This window comes from Ptychodera flava, chromosome 14 (assembly GCF_041260155.1).
Source record: "Ptychodera flava strain L36383 chromosome 14, AS_Pfla_20210202, whole genome shotgun sequence".
In the NCBI taxonomy this organism is placed as follows: domain Eukaryota; kingdom Metazoa; phylum Hemichordata; class Enteropneusta; family Ptychoderidae; genus Ptychodera; species Ptychodera flava.
In genome coordinates, this window is record NC_091941.1 from 2,537,250 (window position 1) to 2,558,093 (window position 20,844).

The following is a 20,844-nucleotide window of genomic DNA, read 5'->3' on the forward strand; positions in this document are numbered from 1 at the left end:
AGAACAAATTGCAATTTCTACTAACAGGAACTAGTCCAAACTTGAATTATTTATAAATCCTTTACTGACAATTATGAATCAATTGTGTAACTTGATTTCACACGCTTTTCTTCATGCAAGGACAGTCTTCATCTTTAACTTTTTACTAATTGGAAATGTTGTCAACCCGTCCTCTCAAATTTACAATTGTGACAGTGTCACACAATCAACTTTTGATACATCATTATAAGAGTATACATATGGTAGTATGTCATACAATGTTGCTAATCATCAAAAGATTTGCTCAATCTTTCATTTCAAACAGAGATCTGACAGTCATGATAAGGGTTTGTTGAATTCACAGAACATTCAAAAAACAAACAGTCATTAAGTGGTTCAGATGCCATTGTATTTCTTCCTTATGGATGTGGTTCCGACAGATGGCAACACTGACTATTGGCAAGTTACTCAAATTTTTCAAAATACATGCAGAAATTATTTTGTGAAATATTAATGATACATGTTCCTATCTTTCACTTCCATGTCCCTCTCCTACAGAAAGCTTTTTTACCACACAAGTGTAAATCAATCTGGAAGTCTACAGCTAGTTATCATTATGTTGTACCCATACAGGTAGGTAGGATAAAATACATCACAAATATATAGATTCAAATCTTATATAAAATGGTGTTTTGTCAAATATTAACATTTCACTCTGTATTTTAATGATAGTTTCAAGACAACTTAAAAATCCATACTCTGCATGATTGCTTTGTTAATGAGATTCATGACTCAAACAATACCAAAGAAAGTCTTCGAAAAATGTTTCGGTGTACAAAGTACATTTTGAGCTCAGTCTGCAGAACTGAAAACACTGTGATATTCTCGTAGAGTTCCTAATAAATATCATCATCTTCATCTGAAAACTTACATGTTAGTTTTTAACATTGAAAAAACTCAACCTCATGTGAAGATAACTTCAAATACAATCTATCAATATCTTGACATAAATTCTCTGGACAATAGTAATGTCATGTAATCAAAATTGACTGTTGGTATTGGTAAATTTATCATTTGTAAATACCGTGTGATTCACAAGCAGAAGTTTAAAAACAACTCTCTCTTGATCAGGAATATTCAAAAAGTATATTATGTCTGCAGTCGTACCCTTTTATTAATGTAATTAATTGATTAATAATCATCGATCTGAACGCAAATTCCTTGCGACCACATTGTTTACTGCATTTCCTTCGCCCACAACTTTCCTCGGCGATTTGTGGGGTAGGGAAAGTTGTCGGGGAGAGTTGTGGGTTACGAAACTACAACTCTACAGAAATTTCATTCATTACAGCAATTGATATTTAATCGATTGTCACCATAAGTACACGATAGTTTCCGTCGAGATAAACATCAACTGTCCAAAGGCCGCTCTGTGCGTTAATTGGTAGTAAAAATATAACTGTTTACCGTTGTGTTTAACGGTTACATGATGATGATTATACCGTACACAATTGACCTCAGGCGCTCCAACGCCACATCCCGGCTTGTGTCACCGGCTTGTAGCGGGCCGTGTTAGTCACTGTCACTCGACACTGCCGCGTGAAATGTACGGCTAAGGAGAAGTCAGCCGTACAAGACATATTGTCATTCGGGATATTTGTGATAAACTAGATAGGGTTTCATTCATTTCAACTTCAAACCGCCAGAGAGTGGCATTTCTGAACATAAAAACTACATGTATGATGTGGTGGTGGAGTGAGCCGAGTCGCTAACGTATGTTGACAAGACTGAACGGTTATTGATCTTTCTTGACACTTTTCTAAGTAATTTCGTTCCAGTATGATATCTAATTAAAGTAAGAATGTTATTACCTTTCCGACTGGCAACTGTTTTTATCGCCAAGAGAACTAGTGACAACCAGTAGTATACGTTTCCCGGGATAATTCTTCATCCGACGACGTTATCCGCCATATTGCTTTGAATTTTATCACGTGACGTCAGGTCTCACCTTTGACACGGTGTACTGCCATGCAAAATTTGTCCGATCCGATCCCGACAGATTCGCGCCCGCACTGACGAACGAACTAGCTCTTTTCGTTCAGCTATTGCTGTGTCAGCCCAAATCGTCAGCAACGTCGAGGTCAATGATCAATTGAACTGTTTGTGATGTTTCAGATGCCCTTCGATCCTGTATTTTATCAGCGAGCTCCTGGTGACACGTACAAACCCGATTTACAACATTTTTTCCTCCTTTCTCTGTGATTCCTATGAGGATGGTAAAACAGGTGCGCCAGAAGATGAGGCGCAAATGACATTCGGATGACAATTTAGATTATAACTAAATGATAGCATGAAGAGATGACGATACTTACTGCAATCTACGAGGACTATGACGATGGGTTACTCACCGATGTCACTGAGTGACGCAACACTAATATTTATAAGGAAAAGTACAAACATGGCGTTCGGCCAGTTCACACTATTTATAAAGCATTTTATTATACAATATTCGTTAATTAATCAGAATCATTCAATTGTTGATAGTGTTGTCTTGTACGTCAGCCACTTCATATTACTAAGTAAATGAAAACTTCATTACTTTCACTAGTCTCACAATCACTGTCCCACTGTCTGCTCAAAGAGGATGAATCAGAGATTGTTGAGTAACTTTCTTCAAATATTGGATTTGCTGCCACTTTCAATTTAGTGTGCCTAATTGCCTTCGTACCAAATATGCCAAAACTTTGTGCAACTTGTCCACCTTGTTTAGTTTTATATTTAGTAAAAGCTGTGTTCCTCTAACAAATCAGTAACAAAAGGAAGTGGATAAAACATGTTGAAGCAATTCTTGGTTAGAACAATATTTGTAATTTTAATCATATTTGTCAGTTAATTTGCAAAAATTATAAAAGGAATTATTTATAAGTGTTGTACTCAAGTTGAAGGAAGAAAAGTTTAACTGAAGAGGGGAACAAGGGAACTGTCAAGACTTATTTTGGACTAGAAAACATCCTAATTTAAGATAGGAATTTGAAGAGCTCATTGACAACAAAGTTTCAAGTGCAACTAAAGATATTTATGCAGTGTGCTAGGATTGTTTTGCTTCTTTTTGTGAAGAAATTGGCACTTGTTACTGCTGAGGAGAATCGCCTTGTAAACTTCTCATAACATACTGTTGTAGTGCATGCCTATACATTCACTGCACATTGAGAATATTAAACAGAATAACATGAACATGTAGTGTTATAAAACTTTTATAACCTGGTTGTGCCTGTTTATTATCCTTTGTGGCCTTGTGTTAGCCAGAAACACATCACTATACCCCTTGGCCTACTGCTAGAACCAAGGGTATCCTTTGTCTGTGGATTTATTTAAGACAGGCGTGCTCTTTTCTGGTCTAGTATCTCACCCTGTTTGGAACTCAAACTTTGTAATTTTGAGTTAGGAATGAGGGTTGGATACTAGGCAAGCTATCTTCATGTTCCCTTTGATCAGTCACTTGCCAATCACATTTACATCTTAGCTAACGTGATATATTGAAATAAAAGTTAAAATAAAGATACATTAAAAAAAACAGATGATCAGGCAACCTAACAATGTCTGACATGTGACCCACAATCAACTAGGGATGAAAGGAAATCTTTGACAAGTACCATGTGGTTGATTTCATGACAAGTTTGGGAAAACTTAATATATTATCAAGACTGGGCAATCCCTAAATCTATATTCAATTATTATACCAGTAGATACATTTTTTAAATCATGTTAAGTTCAGATGACCATCATACTTTGCTGTGCACGATGAGCAATACACATGACAGTGGCTTGTGAAGTGTCATTCTTGATATGCCCTGCACCCTGATACACCAGCCACTGTTAGAATACTGTCTCATGAAATATCCAACTTGAAAGCAAGCACAACCCTAGCACACATTTCATAATCATTCCTCAAAAAGGAAACAACTCACTTTGTATCTAGTAGTAGATTTACCCATGGAAAATTGAATTTTATTTTTCAATTGACATTATTTAAAACATAAGACAAATGATCTATAAAAATCACTGTACATACACATGTACTTTTCTACATGATTGGCTAGGCCCGCTAAAATATTTATGATCAGTTCTGCATCCCCCGTTTCTCCTAGTAATATTACAATAGACTACATGAGTACATTCAGACTATAAATGGAACTCACCTCAAAGAAGTGTTGAACTGTACATACAAAAGACTGCAAGAGTAAAATACATAAAGCAGAGTGAAAAAAAATCTGATTTTATAGCTTTTAATGTAATGACAGTCTTCATTTACCAATGGTTTGTTGGTAGAACATGCAAAATCCTTCCCAAAATAGTAATTTTTGTAAAAATTTCCCTTAGTAACTTTCAGTACTTCAATATTCTGAGCTTGCTAAGAGAATTACTTTCTTGACTGGAAACTAACCAGGCAAAATAAGAAAAGAAAGGAAGAGAGCTTGGTTAGTTGTATCAAGATCCATGGACTGCACATAAAACCGATCTAAAACCACAGTAACAGACTCAAATGATTGGATCATATACACTATTTACAGTTCTTGATGTCTACTACCCCTAAAACACTGTAAATTGACTTCCTGTAACTACCCTTCCTTGTACAGATTATATCACTGTTGCATTTCTGCAATATTGTGCGGTTAAAATGATCCCTGGGATCCATACCTACATTTCCCCCTTTTCAAAGCAGTTACAATACAGCACAAAAGTATTTCTTTGCCACAGGGCAAACAGCTCTAAAATGACAATAAGTATTTCTTATTCAGTGTTGTTAACTGCTAAAAAAATTATGCTGTACCGGGGGTAATATTTTGGCCGATAAAGGTTGACCTACTTTTCAATTCTGTTGCGGTGGAAATCATAGTAATGAAACATCTCTCAAAAACAGGTTATCAAACTTTCCTAATCTTTTATCATGTGAACATCAAGTGACAGGACCAGGTTACCATCAGTGTCATGTGCACAGACATTAGGGACAGCTATGGTAGAAAGCTGCGAAATCTATCCTTTCAGCTTTCACTTATGGTCAGAACTTGACTGTAACAGGGAGAATGAATTAACCAAGCCGACAACTGTCATGATCAAGCTTATGAAACAACAGTACATTGCACTTTTGTCAGAAGCAATGCTCACACTTTTACTAGCTCTTTGAACCCCTCCCCTCACCGTCCTTTAATAGTTGCAAGGGTCTGACAATTGCACTGACAACAAAAGGACAATATATGGCATGGCATTGGAGACACATCAAGCAGTGCACGGTCAATCATGATTAACTTTTCTATTATGGCTGTTTTCAAATCCATCGCTTCAAGAAAGCAATGTCACCTGAGTCTTCAGAAAGTATTGTTGCTTCTTTTCAGTGAGTGGTTCATCATGTTTCTCTTGATTTGCTGATAGGACATATCATTGCTGTTGAAGACAACACTGCCACAGCAAAGATGTTCAAACAGGACATATCATTGCTGTTGAAAACAACACTGCCACAGCAAAGATATCTGCAGGACACAGCATTACTGTTGAAGATAACACTGTCACAGCACACATATCCACAGGACATATCATTGCTGTTGAAAACAACACTGCCACAGCAAAGATATCTGCAGGACATATCATTGCTGTTGAAAACAACACTGTCACAGCACAGATATCTGTATGACACATCATTGCTATTGAAAACGGGACATATCATTGCTGTTGAAAACAACACTGTCACAGCAAAGATATCTGCAGGACATATCATCACTGTTGAAAGCAAAGAAATGCAGGAAATATCTCATTCAACTTTAAAGAGTTCATGGCTGCTGGAGACATACCTCATTTTCAGGGTAGTTTCTTTTTTCATGATTAGCTTTGAGGGACATTGCATTTTCCGACAATAACACTTCTGATCTAGGAATCATCAATTTCAAGCAATAATTGATAGCACTGAACGTTAACAAAATTTCTTAACATGTGCATTTGCATGTTAGAGTTGTCAGTTTTAAGTTCCAGGCTTCTGTCAGTCAAAATTAATTTTGATCTTTTCTTTATGATCTTGGATGACCTTCAAAGTTCAATATCATACAGTATGTACTCCTTGTAGTTTTTCAGGTAGAAAGCTATGAAATGTATCCGTCCAGTAATTTCCTGGAAATTTCTTATAAACTGCTAAAAATGAAGCCAAAGTTGGGGCGTGTACATCAGCCAATGCAGAAATTTACATGACTAAAGACAGATACAATCACAACACTTGAGAAATGCAGACTCCTGGGATGACAATCTCTTCCAAAATTTCCTCTTGTAAAATCATCAACTGCATTGCCACAGATACAATTCTTACGTCAGTAGAAGGATTTACCAGAAAGACTGTACTCTTCTGAAACATATACAGACAAACAAAATGCAGGATAGCTGACAAAATGGATAATAAATATACAGAGTACAGACAAGATATTTTAAAAATGTCAATCTACATTGTTTCTTTGCTGAAAAAAGTGACGTTCATGAAAAGTCAACATGTACTATCAAAACACATGACTCTGAAATACATTGAGGTACATTTGCTGAAGATCTGCACATTGTTCCTAGCTACCCCTATGGACTAGATCCTAACACAGTTGAGCTGAAATACGAATGAGAACAAACCCTCTTTGTAACAGATACACAATTACACATTTGCCAATTAAAAAAGGCAGTACGTTATTTTGTTACTGTGGTTTCTTGTCGTCACCTGTGAGCACCATTTAAAAAAACATTATACCAGTAATAAAAATCAGAACTCTCAGTTTTCAAGTGGAAACTGATGTGAACTTTGAAAAATCTTGATACAGATTGGCTGGTGTTGCAATCTTTTTGACCTTAGAACTCTCAAGCATTAAATGAGAGTGGCTGGATACAAAAAGTCATTTACATAATTATGAGCAAAAAGAATGTTCAGACTCCATTAAAACATGAGCAAATTTCTTACCCACAAAGATATAAAACCAGAAAACATTGAATTCGATAGATTTGTGGAAGGTATGTACAATGGCTACAGTACTAATTATACAAAGAACAAAAATAAAATGATGTCAAAATGGCCGCCATAAACCATTTCATTTCATTCAATTGAAGAGACGCTGTACAACACTTGGAGAAGAAAAGAATTCAAACTATTTTGTACACCAAGTGTAAAACATGAGAAATAACAAAATGAAAATAAAGACATAGAAAGAGGTCTATATAAACAGCAACACGTCTAACTTTTGTGTAAACTGGAAGAGCAAAACTGAAGAGGTAAAACTTGATGGCAGCATCAAGTTCAATGGCGTATTTACAAAACTGCCATAGCAACTACTTTATAGTAAAAACATCTACCATCTCATTAGGTCATATCAAAAGTCTAGAGTGACCCCGGCAATTCCCCAGATGAGAAAAAATAGTATTTTTTTTATACACAGTATCAAAATTTTGAAAAAAGCAAGGTAGCAATTACTAAAAGGTTGCAATTTATAAATAGCTTATTGTATATGTTGAATGTCCCTTACAAGTAATTTATTTAATTTGACAGACACTTAACACACTGAGTCACAACAGAGTACTACTTTGTGTAAAAATGGTCTTTTTGGTAATGCTTGATTTGGTATCTTTAATTTTCACCGTAATTCATCTAAGTGTCGTTAACGTTATATGGGCTGGCTGCGACTACATTGATCGTTGGTGGCGGTTTAGTCTTTCCTCCATCTTTGCTGCTGTCATCTATCTTCCTATGGCTTTTCATGTGCGCACTGCGACTCTTCACCTTGTAGAAAACTCTGCGTGAGAAAAACAAAATAAAGTATGCATCTGTGACTGCCTGGTTTCTTAACTTAAAGCGCTACTTTATGCCTGTTTCATTTTTCAACATCAACGATTTACTATCTAGCTTGGTAAGGAACATAACTTGAGACACAAAGCAATGAATATCAAAGATTTGGGGTCTATCTTTGTCTCGATAGCAGAATTTCAATTTCTCTAAGGACAATGTAAAGGCCTCTACAGAACACATTTTTCCACAGCATATTTTCTCTGCCTGCAGTTTGTATCTAACCTTAGCATGTAATGCCACACAGAGGTGATTACACAGTAGATTTTATGGGTGGGATGGTAGGAAGAATGCCTTTGCTTTCAAACACACATTCCTTAATATGTTTCAATAACAAGGTTAACAAGAACACCGCAATGGAATGCTGGTAAACTTTCTAAACTCTTTCACCTCTTGGGCTGGATAAAAAATGCAACAATTACAGCTACAATGCACAGAGAATATCAATATAAATTGGAAAGATTGTATAGGGACATATAATGTGTACAAAAAGTGGCCAGAATATTTCAATAACAAGGATTATTATACACCTGTGTATTTAACCTATGGAATTTCTTCTCACAGTAAGTTTTGTTATGCAGTAAGATTCAGTATCAGTGGACATGGAGCCCAATAAAAGAGACAGATACATCAATAACTTAAGGTGTTTAATTGGAGCTCTTTGACCTTTGCCCTTTTTCAATGTTTGACCTTTGCCCTATTTCACTACACAATTTTAATTTCTGTTCTATATATAACTTTAGCTGATGTGCGGGACTTTTATCCAGTCCAGTCTGCATGATTCGAAGATGTAGCATACATACAAACCATTTTGAAACACCATTTTGCTTGTGAAAGATTTTACTTCAAAGGGTGAGAACATGATTAGAATTTGTCCTTGTACATCATAGGTTTCAGTATTAACCTTGACACTACGTGTCTCAAACAATACCTCTGCTGTATAATGTACTCAGAAATTATTATTATTTAACAATAATGACTAATGACCATGTCTCATAAGAATTCACTTACTTGCCACATATCCTGCATGGAAATTCTTCACCAGTCTGAGGAAGTACCTTGCCAACAGACTGTGGGTGTACCTTGCGAACGGACTGTGGCAGAACCTTCCCGGTAGACTGTGGAAGAACCTTCCCGGTAGACTGTGGAAGGACCTTCCCGGTAGACTGTGGAAGGACCTTGCCGGTAGACTGTGGAAGGACCTTGCCGGTAGACTGTGGAAGGACTTTACCAGTAGACTGTGGAAGGACCTTCCCAACAGATCTGGGCTGCGGATTATACATATTAACTATATCTTCAAAATCGTCATCAGATTCAGAATCGGATGAATCCCTCATCAGTGTTGGAGTTGAGTGACGGCTGCGATTCACAGTACTTATGTTTGTTGTAGTAGTACTGGTGCTGACATTAGGGAATGGTTTGGTGAATCCTCCACCGTGGACACGAATGTGACCATTCAATGCTTGCCGAGATGCAAATTTCTAGAGAACAGAGGAGATAAGCAATGCATTTAACTGTACAGGCAAACATACTGAAAACTGCAAATCTACTCACAAGATCGTTTTTGCCACAGGGCAAACAAGATTGAACATGAAAACAATCTATGGCGCTACTTGGGTATGGCATATCGCCTCATAAATCTTACAAAAAACATTAAATTTTCTATTTTGGTATGTTTACAGTTATCAGCTACGAGAAAATTGATGGTTATGTTAGTGATATTTTTAAAAATCAATTTAATAAACGGTGTTCCATGGATTTTTTTTATTACCTTTGTATGATGAATGAGATAATGCAAGAACAGGTTCTACTTTTTTTTGACATCTCAGATTCTCATAATACTAACAATAATAATGATAGTAACAAAGGAAATTTATAGTGTGCCTAATCTCATTGAGCTGTTGGAGCAAGAAGGGAGTAATTGCCATCAAGTACTGATTATGGAGCTCAATGTTTTGTCTGAGATTTATCTTTTGAAAAAATTGAATAATTTACACATGACAGTTCACAGGGAGAGATGAAAGGTGAAAGTCATCATATGTTACTGTCTGAGAAGTTCCGGTTTATGCTGGTTAACTAGTAAATGTGTTTGAGGTTTCTGAAAAACTTTGCAACTTAGTATTTTATTTTTGTCTGAAAATGCTGTCTGAATTACTCTGGATGCTCCACCAACAGAACTGACTGATGGAATCACACCAGGTTATGAGTATGCATGGCTGCCTAATTTTTAATTTTTCAGGTCTCAATCTCCACATGACAGCATGAAATAATGCTGGTTTCTCTCTGACATGTTTGAGTAAAGTTGTTGTCACACACATAAATAAGTTAATATATTGGTAGCACAGATGTGGCTGACCACTTATCCTAATCACAATAATTGATTTGCTAAAGCTGTATTGATAAAGAGTATTGTCGGAACTTGTTACTGCAGCAGCTGAATTGAAATTTCACGAAAGTCTAGTGAAATAAAATCACATAAGTATGAGTGCTGTCTCTGTGCTATTGACAGCGATCTGTCTACATATGTATGTTGCAATGTTGACAAGAACAGACATGTCACAATGGTTGCCAACTGCACAGCCATACTGGATTGTATTGAAAATCGAATGAGTTCGCTTTTTGCACCACACACTATATATTACTATCCTTTAGTGACTTTCAGCAGAAACATCTGTTGTGAATTATTGAAGAAAACGTTCCTGGTTATCTCTACCTGAAAATTAATTATGGAGTGATCTGAGCTATTTCTTTAAAATTGATCATCTTTACATGTGAAAGCTGTCAAACACAAATTGGCTCATGGAGCAGTCTGACTGTAACTTAAGATAAAACTCACCGCAGTGCAATTTGGGAAATCACAGAGGAATGTGAAGGAGTTGTTACTGGCTGCTGTTGTTGTGATAGTGTCCAAACTGTGCTCCTGTGATAAGGCAGGCAATGATGGCGTTGATGATCTTTGCTGCTTTTCACGTGATTCATCATTTGCATCAACTTTGGAATCTTCTCCATTAGCATCTGGCTCTGGTTCAGATTCAGTTGCATCATCCTATACAGAAAGTATTCACAAGGAAAATTAACTTGGTCAAATAATGACAAATATCTTTTGCCATTAATAATATTGTGGTCAATGAATGAATTTTGTTAAATTTATCATCTGCAAATTGGTACAAATTACTTCTGAACAACAAAAGTGTGGCTTACTGATGATTTTCAAACTATCAGATTAATAAATAAACCTTGCACAAAAAAATTTCCAGTATTTTATTCCCTTTCAGGGATATACATTACTATTCTTGGTTTTCTGTGAGATAAAAATATCACAAGATGTATTTAATACCACATTGACATGTTACAACTGACTGAAGCTTGGCTCATGATGGGAATCATTAATTCAAAATGGACAATGGAAATGGAATTAGGTTTATTCAGAGGGTGTTTACATGAAACTATTAATGTTTATTTAGAGCCAATCAAGTCATGTTGTTACAATTCCTGGCCCTTGAGCCAATCCAGTCAGGGGTGTTGTTACAGTTCCTGGCCCTTAAGCCAATCAAGTCATGGGTGTTGTTACAATTCCTGGCCCTTGAGCCAATCAAGTCATGGGTGTTGTTACAATTCCTGGCCCTTGAGCCAATCAAGTCATGGGTGTTGTTACAATTCCTGGCCCTTGAGCCAATCAAGTCATGGGTGTTGTTACAATTCCTGGCCCTTGAGCCAATCAAGTCAGGGGTGTTGTTACAATTCCTGGCCCTTGAGCCAATCAAGTCATGGGTGTTGTCACAATTCCTGGCCCCAGGGCTGATTCATCTCAAGTACACACAACAACTTGAGACCTTTGACTTCACCAAGGTAAGACTTCCATGACATAATGCTAACATTTTATACAAGAGACAGACTTGTTCCCTCTTATCTGAACCTGATGTGATACCCACATCAGATTTACTGATGAACCAACAGTAGTACATCTGATCCTGTCAAATGTTGTATTGATATTACCAGTTATCAAGCCTTTAACCTACACTTAGAATTCATACCAGACTCAAATCATACGATGACAGATCTTTTTCTTACTCTTCATCAATCTTAGAGTATTGTTGTGAAAGGGTTAAAAAAATACTTCATCTCACTCTGGGAACTTCTTTGTTTGTAGTATCACCCTGCACTTAAATCAAGGTTTTCTCAACCACAGACTTTGACAATTCACATTTATCTGACCTTTCAGAGCAGGAAGGAATCAATGATAGAACCCATTACACAACATCCGCAAACAAGGTTATCTAAATATTGAAATGATAAGCCAGGTATATCCCGATAAAAATAGCAATTCAAAAAAGAACGTTCAAAAGCAAAAAAGAAAATTAACAGGGATTATTTTAATTAAAAATCAAAATGTCATCACTTACTTCATACATTTCCATTTCTTGAACTTTGCTGATCCGTGTCTTCACATGGTAGAATTTGTCATCAAATTTGTTGTCACCATACGCAGTCCTCGGGAACAGTTTCTTCCATTTGTAGTAGTACTCTATACACTGTTGTACTGTTTTAGAATTGACCTGAGGTACAGAAGTGAAATAGAATAATAATATATTATCAGATGAAAATAATTATAATATTGATAATAATGAATAATAATAAATAATAATAATAATAACAAGGCAGTATTGCTGAAGGCAATGAGTACTTGGGCCGTGATAGAGTAATTTTGAGGACAAAATATACTACTATTCAAATATGGTCTTGAATTTCCTCCTGTCAATGAGGCATTTGATTAACTGGTTATTAAACAAAGCAATGGCATGACAACGGCAAAATATGTCTAGCAACTTTTGTGGAGTTTGAGGCAGGGGTTCTTTATTTATAGCGGGAATTGCTTAAACTCCTTAAATATTCAAATTACAGCAAATTTCTTTTGTTCTCGATGGTAGATGTCTAATATTTAGATGGGCATATTTAGATTTCTACCCTATAGTTATCCCTATATACCAAAAATCGGACATCCAGCTCTATTGGCTTGCTCAGAATTAGATATGCGCATAATTAATGAGGTACAATATGTGGTGTCATAAGTGTCCCATCATACCATTTATGAAGGGTGTAGCACTTGTGGTTACTGAGTTGTGGACAAATATATATATTTGGGGTCAAAGGTCATCGAGGTCACGTGACATTTTGTCAAAATAATTGTATTGCTAAGTTATTCCTATATACCAAAAATCAGACCTCTAGCTCTATTGGCGCGCTCAAAATTATATATGCGCATAATTAATGAGGTACAATATGTGGTGTCATAAGGTGTCTTATCATACCAAATATGAAGGATGTAGCACTTGTGGTTACTGAGTTGTGGATAAATATATATATTTGAGGTCAAAGGTCATTGAGGTCACGTCACATTTTGTTATAATAATTGTATTGCTAAGTTATTCCTATATACCAAAAATCAGACCTCTAGCTCTATTGGCTCGCTCAAAATAAGATATGCACATAATTAATGAGGTACAATATATGGTGTCATAAGGTGTCCTTTCATACCAAATATGAAGGGTGTAGCACTTGTGGTTACTGAGTTGTGGACAAATATGTATATTTGAGGTCAAAGGTCATTGAGGTCACGTGAAGTTTTGTCAAACAAATTATATTGTTAACTTATCCCTATATACCAGAAATCAGACCTCTTGCTCTATTGGCTCGCTCATAATTAGATATGCACATAATTAATGGGGTACAATATGTGGCGTCATAAGGTGTCCCATCATACCAAATATGAAAGGTTTAGCACTTGTGGTTACTGAGTTATGGACAATAATGTATATTTGAGGTCAAAGGTCACCAAGGTCACATGATATTTTGTCAAAATGTCTGAGATATCTGCGTGAACCGATGGACTCACTGATGGACTCACGGACGGATATGAGCCAATCTATAAGCCCCCTGGACTTTATCCGTGGGGACAAAAAAACTGTGTCACTGCATCCTTTAGGCAATATGAATACGATGAGAAACTAAATTTTTATTTTTCTTGGCATCATACATGCGAATCTATGGAGAACTGCCTTATACATGGGAGTCTATGGAGGTGTAAACTATAAAGTCCTCTAACACGGCCAAATTTGAAAGCATTGTGAAACAAATCGACGTGCATCTGTATGGGTTGGGTACTAGGCGTGAACGGACGCACGGACCTCGGACTTCGTCCGTGGTGATTAAAAACAACGCAACAGTTATTACAGCTACACCGGCGGTAGGTTCATATCCAGAGCCCCGTACGGTCTGCCGCCGTCGCTTGAAAACAATCTCATGCACCCGGCCATATGGGCAGCTGGCCGGATGCATAACTTCCCGGAGAAGGCGAGCTGTCACGTTCAAGCTCAGGATTATTTGTCGATCAAATTTCAGTAAATTTACCTTACCTAGATGAAATTTTGTCTATAGGCTGAAATTTCGCCGAAGTTTGACAAAATTACATCGATTTTTCAGGTTCATATGCGACATTTTTGAGTTTTGAGTGCAGACAGAAATAAGTTTTGAGGCAACATGGCTGCGACCCCATGTTGACCCCTAGCCCTGCGTACGATGCTATGTGCTACAGCTAACACACAGCATCGTACGCAGGGCCAGCGAGAGAGTTGCCGACATCGACGGTTATTTACGAGAAGTGAATAAAAGACTGTCATTTTTGGAAGCGATCGAGTAGCTGAGGTAGGCTGGGATACGACTTGGGCCCAAGAACGCTGAATTTCGGCAGTAATTTGGCTTTTTACGTCAAGTCCCAAAATGGATTTGAAGTCACCGACCCAACGTACGGGTCTTTGCAGGGCTGTGTGTGCGGGGCGGTTAGCTGTAGCGGAACACACAGCGTCGTACGCAGGGCTAGTTGACCCCCAAGTGAAAATGTGTTCGCGATCAAATCTTCCTATATTTTTTCAGAATTTTCAACAAAATCATTGCTTCTTACATCTTTTGTAAAATATAAAATACTAAAATAAAACTGCGATGTGCCATGTCTCCAGATTTCTAAAATATCGTTCGTTGACCGTTCGACGCAAACTTGTGACGCAGTTGAAATTCAATACTGACCGCCAAATAATCTTAATGAGACGAGATCAGTCTAGACATCCTCCAAATTATCCAACCATTCGCATTGGAGTTCAGCTCGCTTAGAGTATCATAACATTTTTCGGCCTTCTTTTAGATCGACCCTAATATCTCCCATTTAGGAAATAAATACACAAGCTACCTCGACAAAACTTTGTGCACCATCCAAGACCAAACGCACTACAAATCTGTCTTGACGTCATCATCTCCTTACATGGTAATCGCATACCGTATTTTTTAGCAAAGGGGACACAGAATACGTCAGAGTATTCAGTTTCAAAACGTATTACATTGTGTGATGTTGTCAAAAAAAGTCATGTTACTGCAGTGGTATAAATTACAAAACACAAAAGTTCAAATCAGTTTATTTTGGACTGGCTTTACCCAACATTTCATATTGTTTCTTATGCCAGATTTGACCACGTGCTTACTGGCGACCCCTTTTCATGCAAATTTTGTGTCAAATGATGTGTTCCCTTGAAAAACAAACGTACGATTTCTAAATGAAGGAGGCGAAATTTGCCCTCACGACGCGAAACCACCCCTTTGGGGTATACCTAGCTATTTTTAACGAGCTTCTCGAATCTGCAGCTCTATTTCGAAATGATGGTCTGGTTTTCTCAGCTCAAGGATAAGTGTTCTCCATCGCTGTGGGCATTACTATTCTCAACCGGGGGTACAGTTTCCAGTCGTAATGTTTTTCATTGTGTCCGGGATATAAAACCTTTCCTTTTCAAACTTTCTCTTTGATTAACACTAATCCACATCTTGTCAGTGATTAAACATGTTTCAAGTTTAAATGTTAAATTCTGGTCTCGAGCCCTCCTGTTCGACCAAACCGAAATTACCCCTCCCACTTTGGCTCGTCCAGTGGGTGTAGCAGGGTCGTGCCATCGCCTAGTAAACGGAGGTGCATTAATTGTTGCATTTCGATGCACATTTTGATTATATTCAGAAGATTTTGTGGCCAAAACTCAGATAGAGAAGCATTTATATTCACATCTCACTTATTCAAGACTGGCTGAGAGCAGCACTTCCATTCAGTTAACATCATTACGCCATTTATTATGCCAAGAAAGATGAAGCCAATACATTTTGCCCTCCCTGGTCTCAGCCAGAAATGGTTATACCTTACAGTTTTTTCCCACGGAATGAAAACAAATGTACTTGGGCTGAGGCCCAAGTACATATAATAATAATAACAAGGCAGTATTGCTGAAGGCAATGAGTACTTGGGCCGTGATAGAGTAATTTTGAGGACAATATATACTACTATTAAAATATGGTCTTGAATTTCCTCCTGTCAATGAGGCATTTGATTAACTGGTTATTAAACGAAGCAATGGCATGACAACGGCAAAATATGTCTAGCAACTTTTGTGGAGTTTGAGGCAGGGGTTCTTTATTTATAGCGGGAATTGCTTAAACTCCTTAAATATTCAAATTACAGCAAATTTCTTTTGTTCTCGATGGTAGATGTCTAATATTTAGATGGGCATATTTAGATTTCTACCCTATAGTTATCCCTATATACCAAAAATCGGACATCCAGCTCTATTGGCTTGCTCAGAATTAGATATGCGCATAATTAATGAGGTACAATATGTGGTGTCATAAGGTGTCCCATCATACCATTTATGAAGGGTGTAGCACTTGTGGTTACTGAGTTGTGGACAAATATATATATTTGAGGTCAAAGGTCATGGAGGTCACGTGACATTTTGTCAAAATAATTGTATTGCTAAGTTATTCCTATATACCAAAAATCAGACCTCTAGCTCTATTGGCGCGCTCAAAATTATATATGCGCATAATTAATGAGGTACAATATGTGGTGTCATAAGGTGTCTTATCATACCAAATATGAAGGATGTAGCAAAACTGTGACGTGACCTCAATGACCTTTGACCTCAAATATATATATTTGTCCAAATAATTGTATTGCTAAGTTATTCCTATATACCAAAATCAGACCTCTAGCTCTATTGGCTCGCTCAAAATAAGATATGCACATAATTAATGAGGTACAATATATGGTGTCATAAGGTGTCCTTTCATACCAAATATGAAGGGTGTAGCACTTGTGGTTACTGAGTTGTGGACAAATATGTATATTTGAGGTCAAAGGTCATTGAGGTCACGTGAAGTTTTGTCAAACAAATTATATTGTTAACTTATCCCTATATACCAGAAATCAGACCTCTTGCTCTATTGGCTCGCTCATAATTAGATATGCACATAATTAATGGAGTACAATATGTGGCATCATAGGGTGTCCCGTCATACCAAATATGAAAGGTTTAGCACTTGTGGTTACTGAGTCATGGACAATAATGTATATTTGAGGTCAAAGGTCACCAAGGTCACATGATATTTTGTCAAAATGTCTGAGATATCTGCGTGAACCGATGGACTCACTGATGCACTCACTGACGGATATGAGCCAATCTATAAGCCCCCTGGACTTTATCCGTGGGGACAAAAAAACTGTGTCACTGCATCCTTTAGGCAATATGAATACGATGAGAAACTAAATTTTTATTTTTCTTGGCATCATACATGCGAGTCTATGGAGAACTGCCTTATACATGGGAGTCTATGGAGGTGTAAACTAAAAAGTCCTCTAACATGGCCAAATTTGATAGCATTGTGAAACAAATCGACGTGCATCTGTATGGGGTTGGGTACTGTAGGCGTGAACGGACGGACGGACGCACGGACATGACCAAACCTATAAGTCCCCTCGGACTTCGTCCGTGGTGATTAAAAACAACGCAACAGTTATTACAGCTACCGGCGGTAGGTTCATATCCAGAGCCCCGTACGGTCTGCCGCCGTCGCTTGAAAACAATCTCATGCACCCGGCCATATGGGCAGCTGGCCGGATCACAGTCGCTCGAGAGCTATTCAGCTCTGGGACTATTCGCCCCATAGACGAGTATACAGAAGCGAGGTATTTCTCGCTTCTGTATACTCGTCTATGGGGCGAATAGTCCCAGAGCTGAATAGCTCTCGAGCGACTGTGGCCGGATGCATGACTTCCCGGAGAAGGCGAGCTGTCACGTTCAACGCTCAGGATTATTTGTCGATCAAATTTCAGTAAATTTACCTTACCTAGATGAAATTTTGTCTATAGGCTGAAATTTCGCCGAAGTTTGACAAAATTACATCGATTTTTCAGGTTCATATGCGACATTTTTGAGTTTTGAGTGCAGACAGAAATAAGTTTTGAGGCAACATGGCTGCGACCCCATGTTGACCCCTAGCCCTGCGTACGATGCTATGTGCTACAGCTAACACACAGCATCGTACGCAGGGCCAGCGAGAGAGTTGCCGACATCGACGGTTATTTACGAGAAGTGAATAAAAGACTGTCATTTTTGGAAGCGATCGAGTAGCTGAGGTAGGCTGGGATACGACTTGGGCCCAAGAACGCTGAATTTCGGCAGTAATTTGGCTTTTTACGTCAAGTCCCAAAATGGATTTGAAGTCACCGACCCAACGTACGGGTCTTTGCAGGGCTGTAGCGGAACACACAGCATCGTACGCAGGGCTAGTTGACCCCCAAGTGAAAATGTGTTCGCGATCAAATCTTCCTATATTTTTTTCAGAATTTTCAACAAAATCATTGCTTCTTACATCTTTTGTAAAATATAAAATACTAAAATAAAACTGCGATGTGCCATGTCTCCAGATTTCTAAAATATCGTTCGTTGACCGTTCGACGGAATACTCATTTCGCAAACTTGTGACGCAGTTGAAATTCAATACTGACCGCCAAATAAATGAGACGAGATCAGTCTAGACATCCTCCAAATTATCCAACCATTCGCATTGGAGTTCAGCTCGCTTAGAGTATCATAACATTTTTCGGCCTTTTAGATCGACCCTAATATCTCCCATTTAGGAAATAAATACACAAGCTACCTCGACAAAACTTCGTGCACCATCCAAGACCAAACGCACTACAAATCTGTCTTGACGTCATCATCTCCTTACATGGTAATCGGCATACCGTATTTTTTAGCAAAGGGGACACAGAATACGTCGGGGTATTCAGTTTCAAAACGTATTACATTGTGTGATGTTGTCAAAAAAAGTCATGTTACTGCAGTAGTATAAATTACAAAACACAAAAGTTCAAAGCAGTTTATTTTGGACTGGCTTTACCCAACATTTCATATTGTTTCTTATGCCAGATTTGACCACGTGCTTACTGGCGACCCCTTTTCATGCAAATTTTGTGTCAAATGATGTGTTCCCCTGGAAAAACAAACGTACGATTTCTAAATGAAGGAGGCGAAATTTGCCCTCAAGACTCGAAACCACCCCTTACGGGGTGTACCTAGCTATTTTTAACGAGCTTCTCGAATCTGCAGCTCTATTTCGAAATGATGGTCTGGTTTTCTCAGCTCAAGGATAAGTGTTTTCCATCGCTGTGGGCGTTACTATTCTCAACCGGGGGTACAGTTTCCAGTCGTAATGTTTTTCATTGTGTCCGGGATATAAAACCTTTCCTTTTCAAACTTTCTCTTTGATTAACATTAATCCACATCTTGTCAGTGATTAAACATGTTTCAAGTTTAAATGTTAAATTCTGGTCTCGAGCCCTCCTGTTCGACCAAACCGAAATTACCCCTCCCACTTTGGCTCGTCCAGTGGGTGTAGCAAGGGTCGTGCCATCGCCTAGTAAACGGAGGGTGCATTAATTGTTGCATTTCGATGCACATTTTGATTATATTCAGAAGATTTTGTAGCAAAAACTCAGATAGAGAAGCATTTATATTCACATCTCACTTATTCAAGACTGGCTGAGAGCAGCACTTCCATTCAGTTAACATCATTACGCCATTTATTATGCCAAGAAAGATGAAGCCAATACATTTTTGCCCTCCCTGGTCTCAGCCAGAAATGGTTATACCTTACAGTTTTTTCCCACGGAATGAAAACAAATGTACTTGGGCTGAGGCCCAAGTACAATAATACACTATTGTATTAGAATAAACCACAAAAGATTCAAAGAAAAGAGTTATATTAACATAGAAATGTTGGATGAATCAGAGAAATGCTGAGAACGATTAAAAATGTACATGGTGCACTTGTGTGATTTCTACATAATTGTATCTTATCAATTCAGCGCACAGTTCTTCTGATGAGCTTGAGTTAACATTTATGGTTGGTAAAACATTTACTTTGGCCATTTAGATTAAATCTATCAGGAACACTACGAGGCAAGAAATATCAGTCAATGAAGTTTATCACAACACACTATGCAAATGTCTCTGTACAATGCACAACAATACAACACACAGCAATACAATATAATATGTGAAAACAATATGGTTTTTATGTTCAGAGATATATCACCAACCTCTTTTTGTATGAGATGGAAATCTTTGCCGTGTTTGATATAGGCATGTTTGAACGATACTCTTTCCTTCTTTGTCCAAAGAGTTGACCCTGTGAACCACAAAGCACACAACATGATCAATAGACTTGCTCATTACCACATGCCACTTTCTGTAACATTTTAATCAAGGATACCATTACAAAGAAACTGGAAAAAAGTAGTTTTGGTCCCTATTTTGTAGATATTTTATCACTGCGGTTTTCAGGAATGAATAAAATTTTTTTCTGTAAAATTACAGAAAACGACTCGCACTCTTGCTGAAATAGTAGCTATTGGCAGTTTCTCTTATGAGGCTGGAGAACTCAGTATATGTCAGTGTGAACTGTGAACACTTCAATGTTGGGCAAAATGAACGATTATTTTCGGATTTATTCATTAATTTATATTCCTCTCTTTTCAAGTTTCAATGTCTTTGCAGAGCTATGGAACAATCTCTAAATGCAGCAAAATCTCAGAAACAATCTCATGACACTGACTGTAAAAAGTCAACACATCTGAAATG

The 20,844-nt window shown here is 37.6% G+C and overlaps 2 protein-coding genes across 6 annotated transcripts in view; both read right to left on the minus strand.

The window, feature by feature from the left end:
* LOC139148946 (atlastin-2-like) overlaps window positions 1-1,987 on the minus strand; it is a 34,029-nt gene extending 32,042 nt beyond the window's left edge. For both annotated transcript variants that reach the window (XM_070720414.1, XM_070720415.1), the window contains exon 1: window positions 1,851-1,987. The gene's annotated coding sequence lies outside the window, so the exon portion shown is untranslated. The remainder of the gene's footprint in view (window positions 1-1,850) is intronic.
* Window positions 1,988-3,961: 1,974 nt separating this feature from the next.
* LOC139148947 (transcriptional-regulating factor 1-like) overlaps window positions 3,962-20,844 on the minus strand; it is a 62,173-nt gene continuing 45,290 nt past the window's right edge. For 3 of the 4 annotated variants that reach the window (XM_070720417.1, XM_070720416.1, XM_070720418.1), the window contains 5 exons: window positions 20,304-20,392; window positions 12,238-12,390; window positions 10,671-10,880; window positions 8,846-9,315; window positions 3,962-7,784 (listed from right to left, as the gene is read on the minus strand). In XM_070720417.1, coding sequence (XP_070576518.1) covers window positions 7,640-7,784; window positions 8,846-9,315; window positions 10,671-10,880; window positions 12,238-12,390; window positions 20,304-20,392 — 1,067 coding nt within the window. In that variant the 3' untranslated portion in view covers window positions 3,962-7,639. The remainder of the gene's footprint in view (window positions 7,785-8,845; window positions 9,316-10,670; window positions 10,881-12,237; window positions 12,391-20,303; window positions 20,393-20,844) is intronic. The other variant, XR_011556045.1, reaches the window with a different exon arrangement.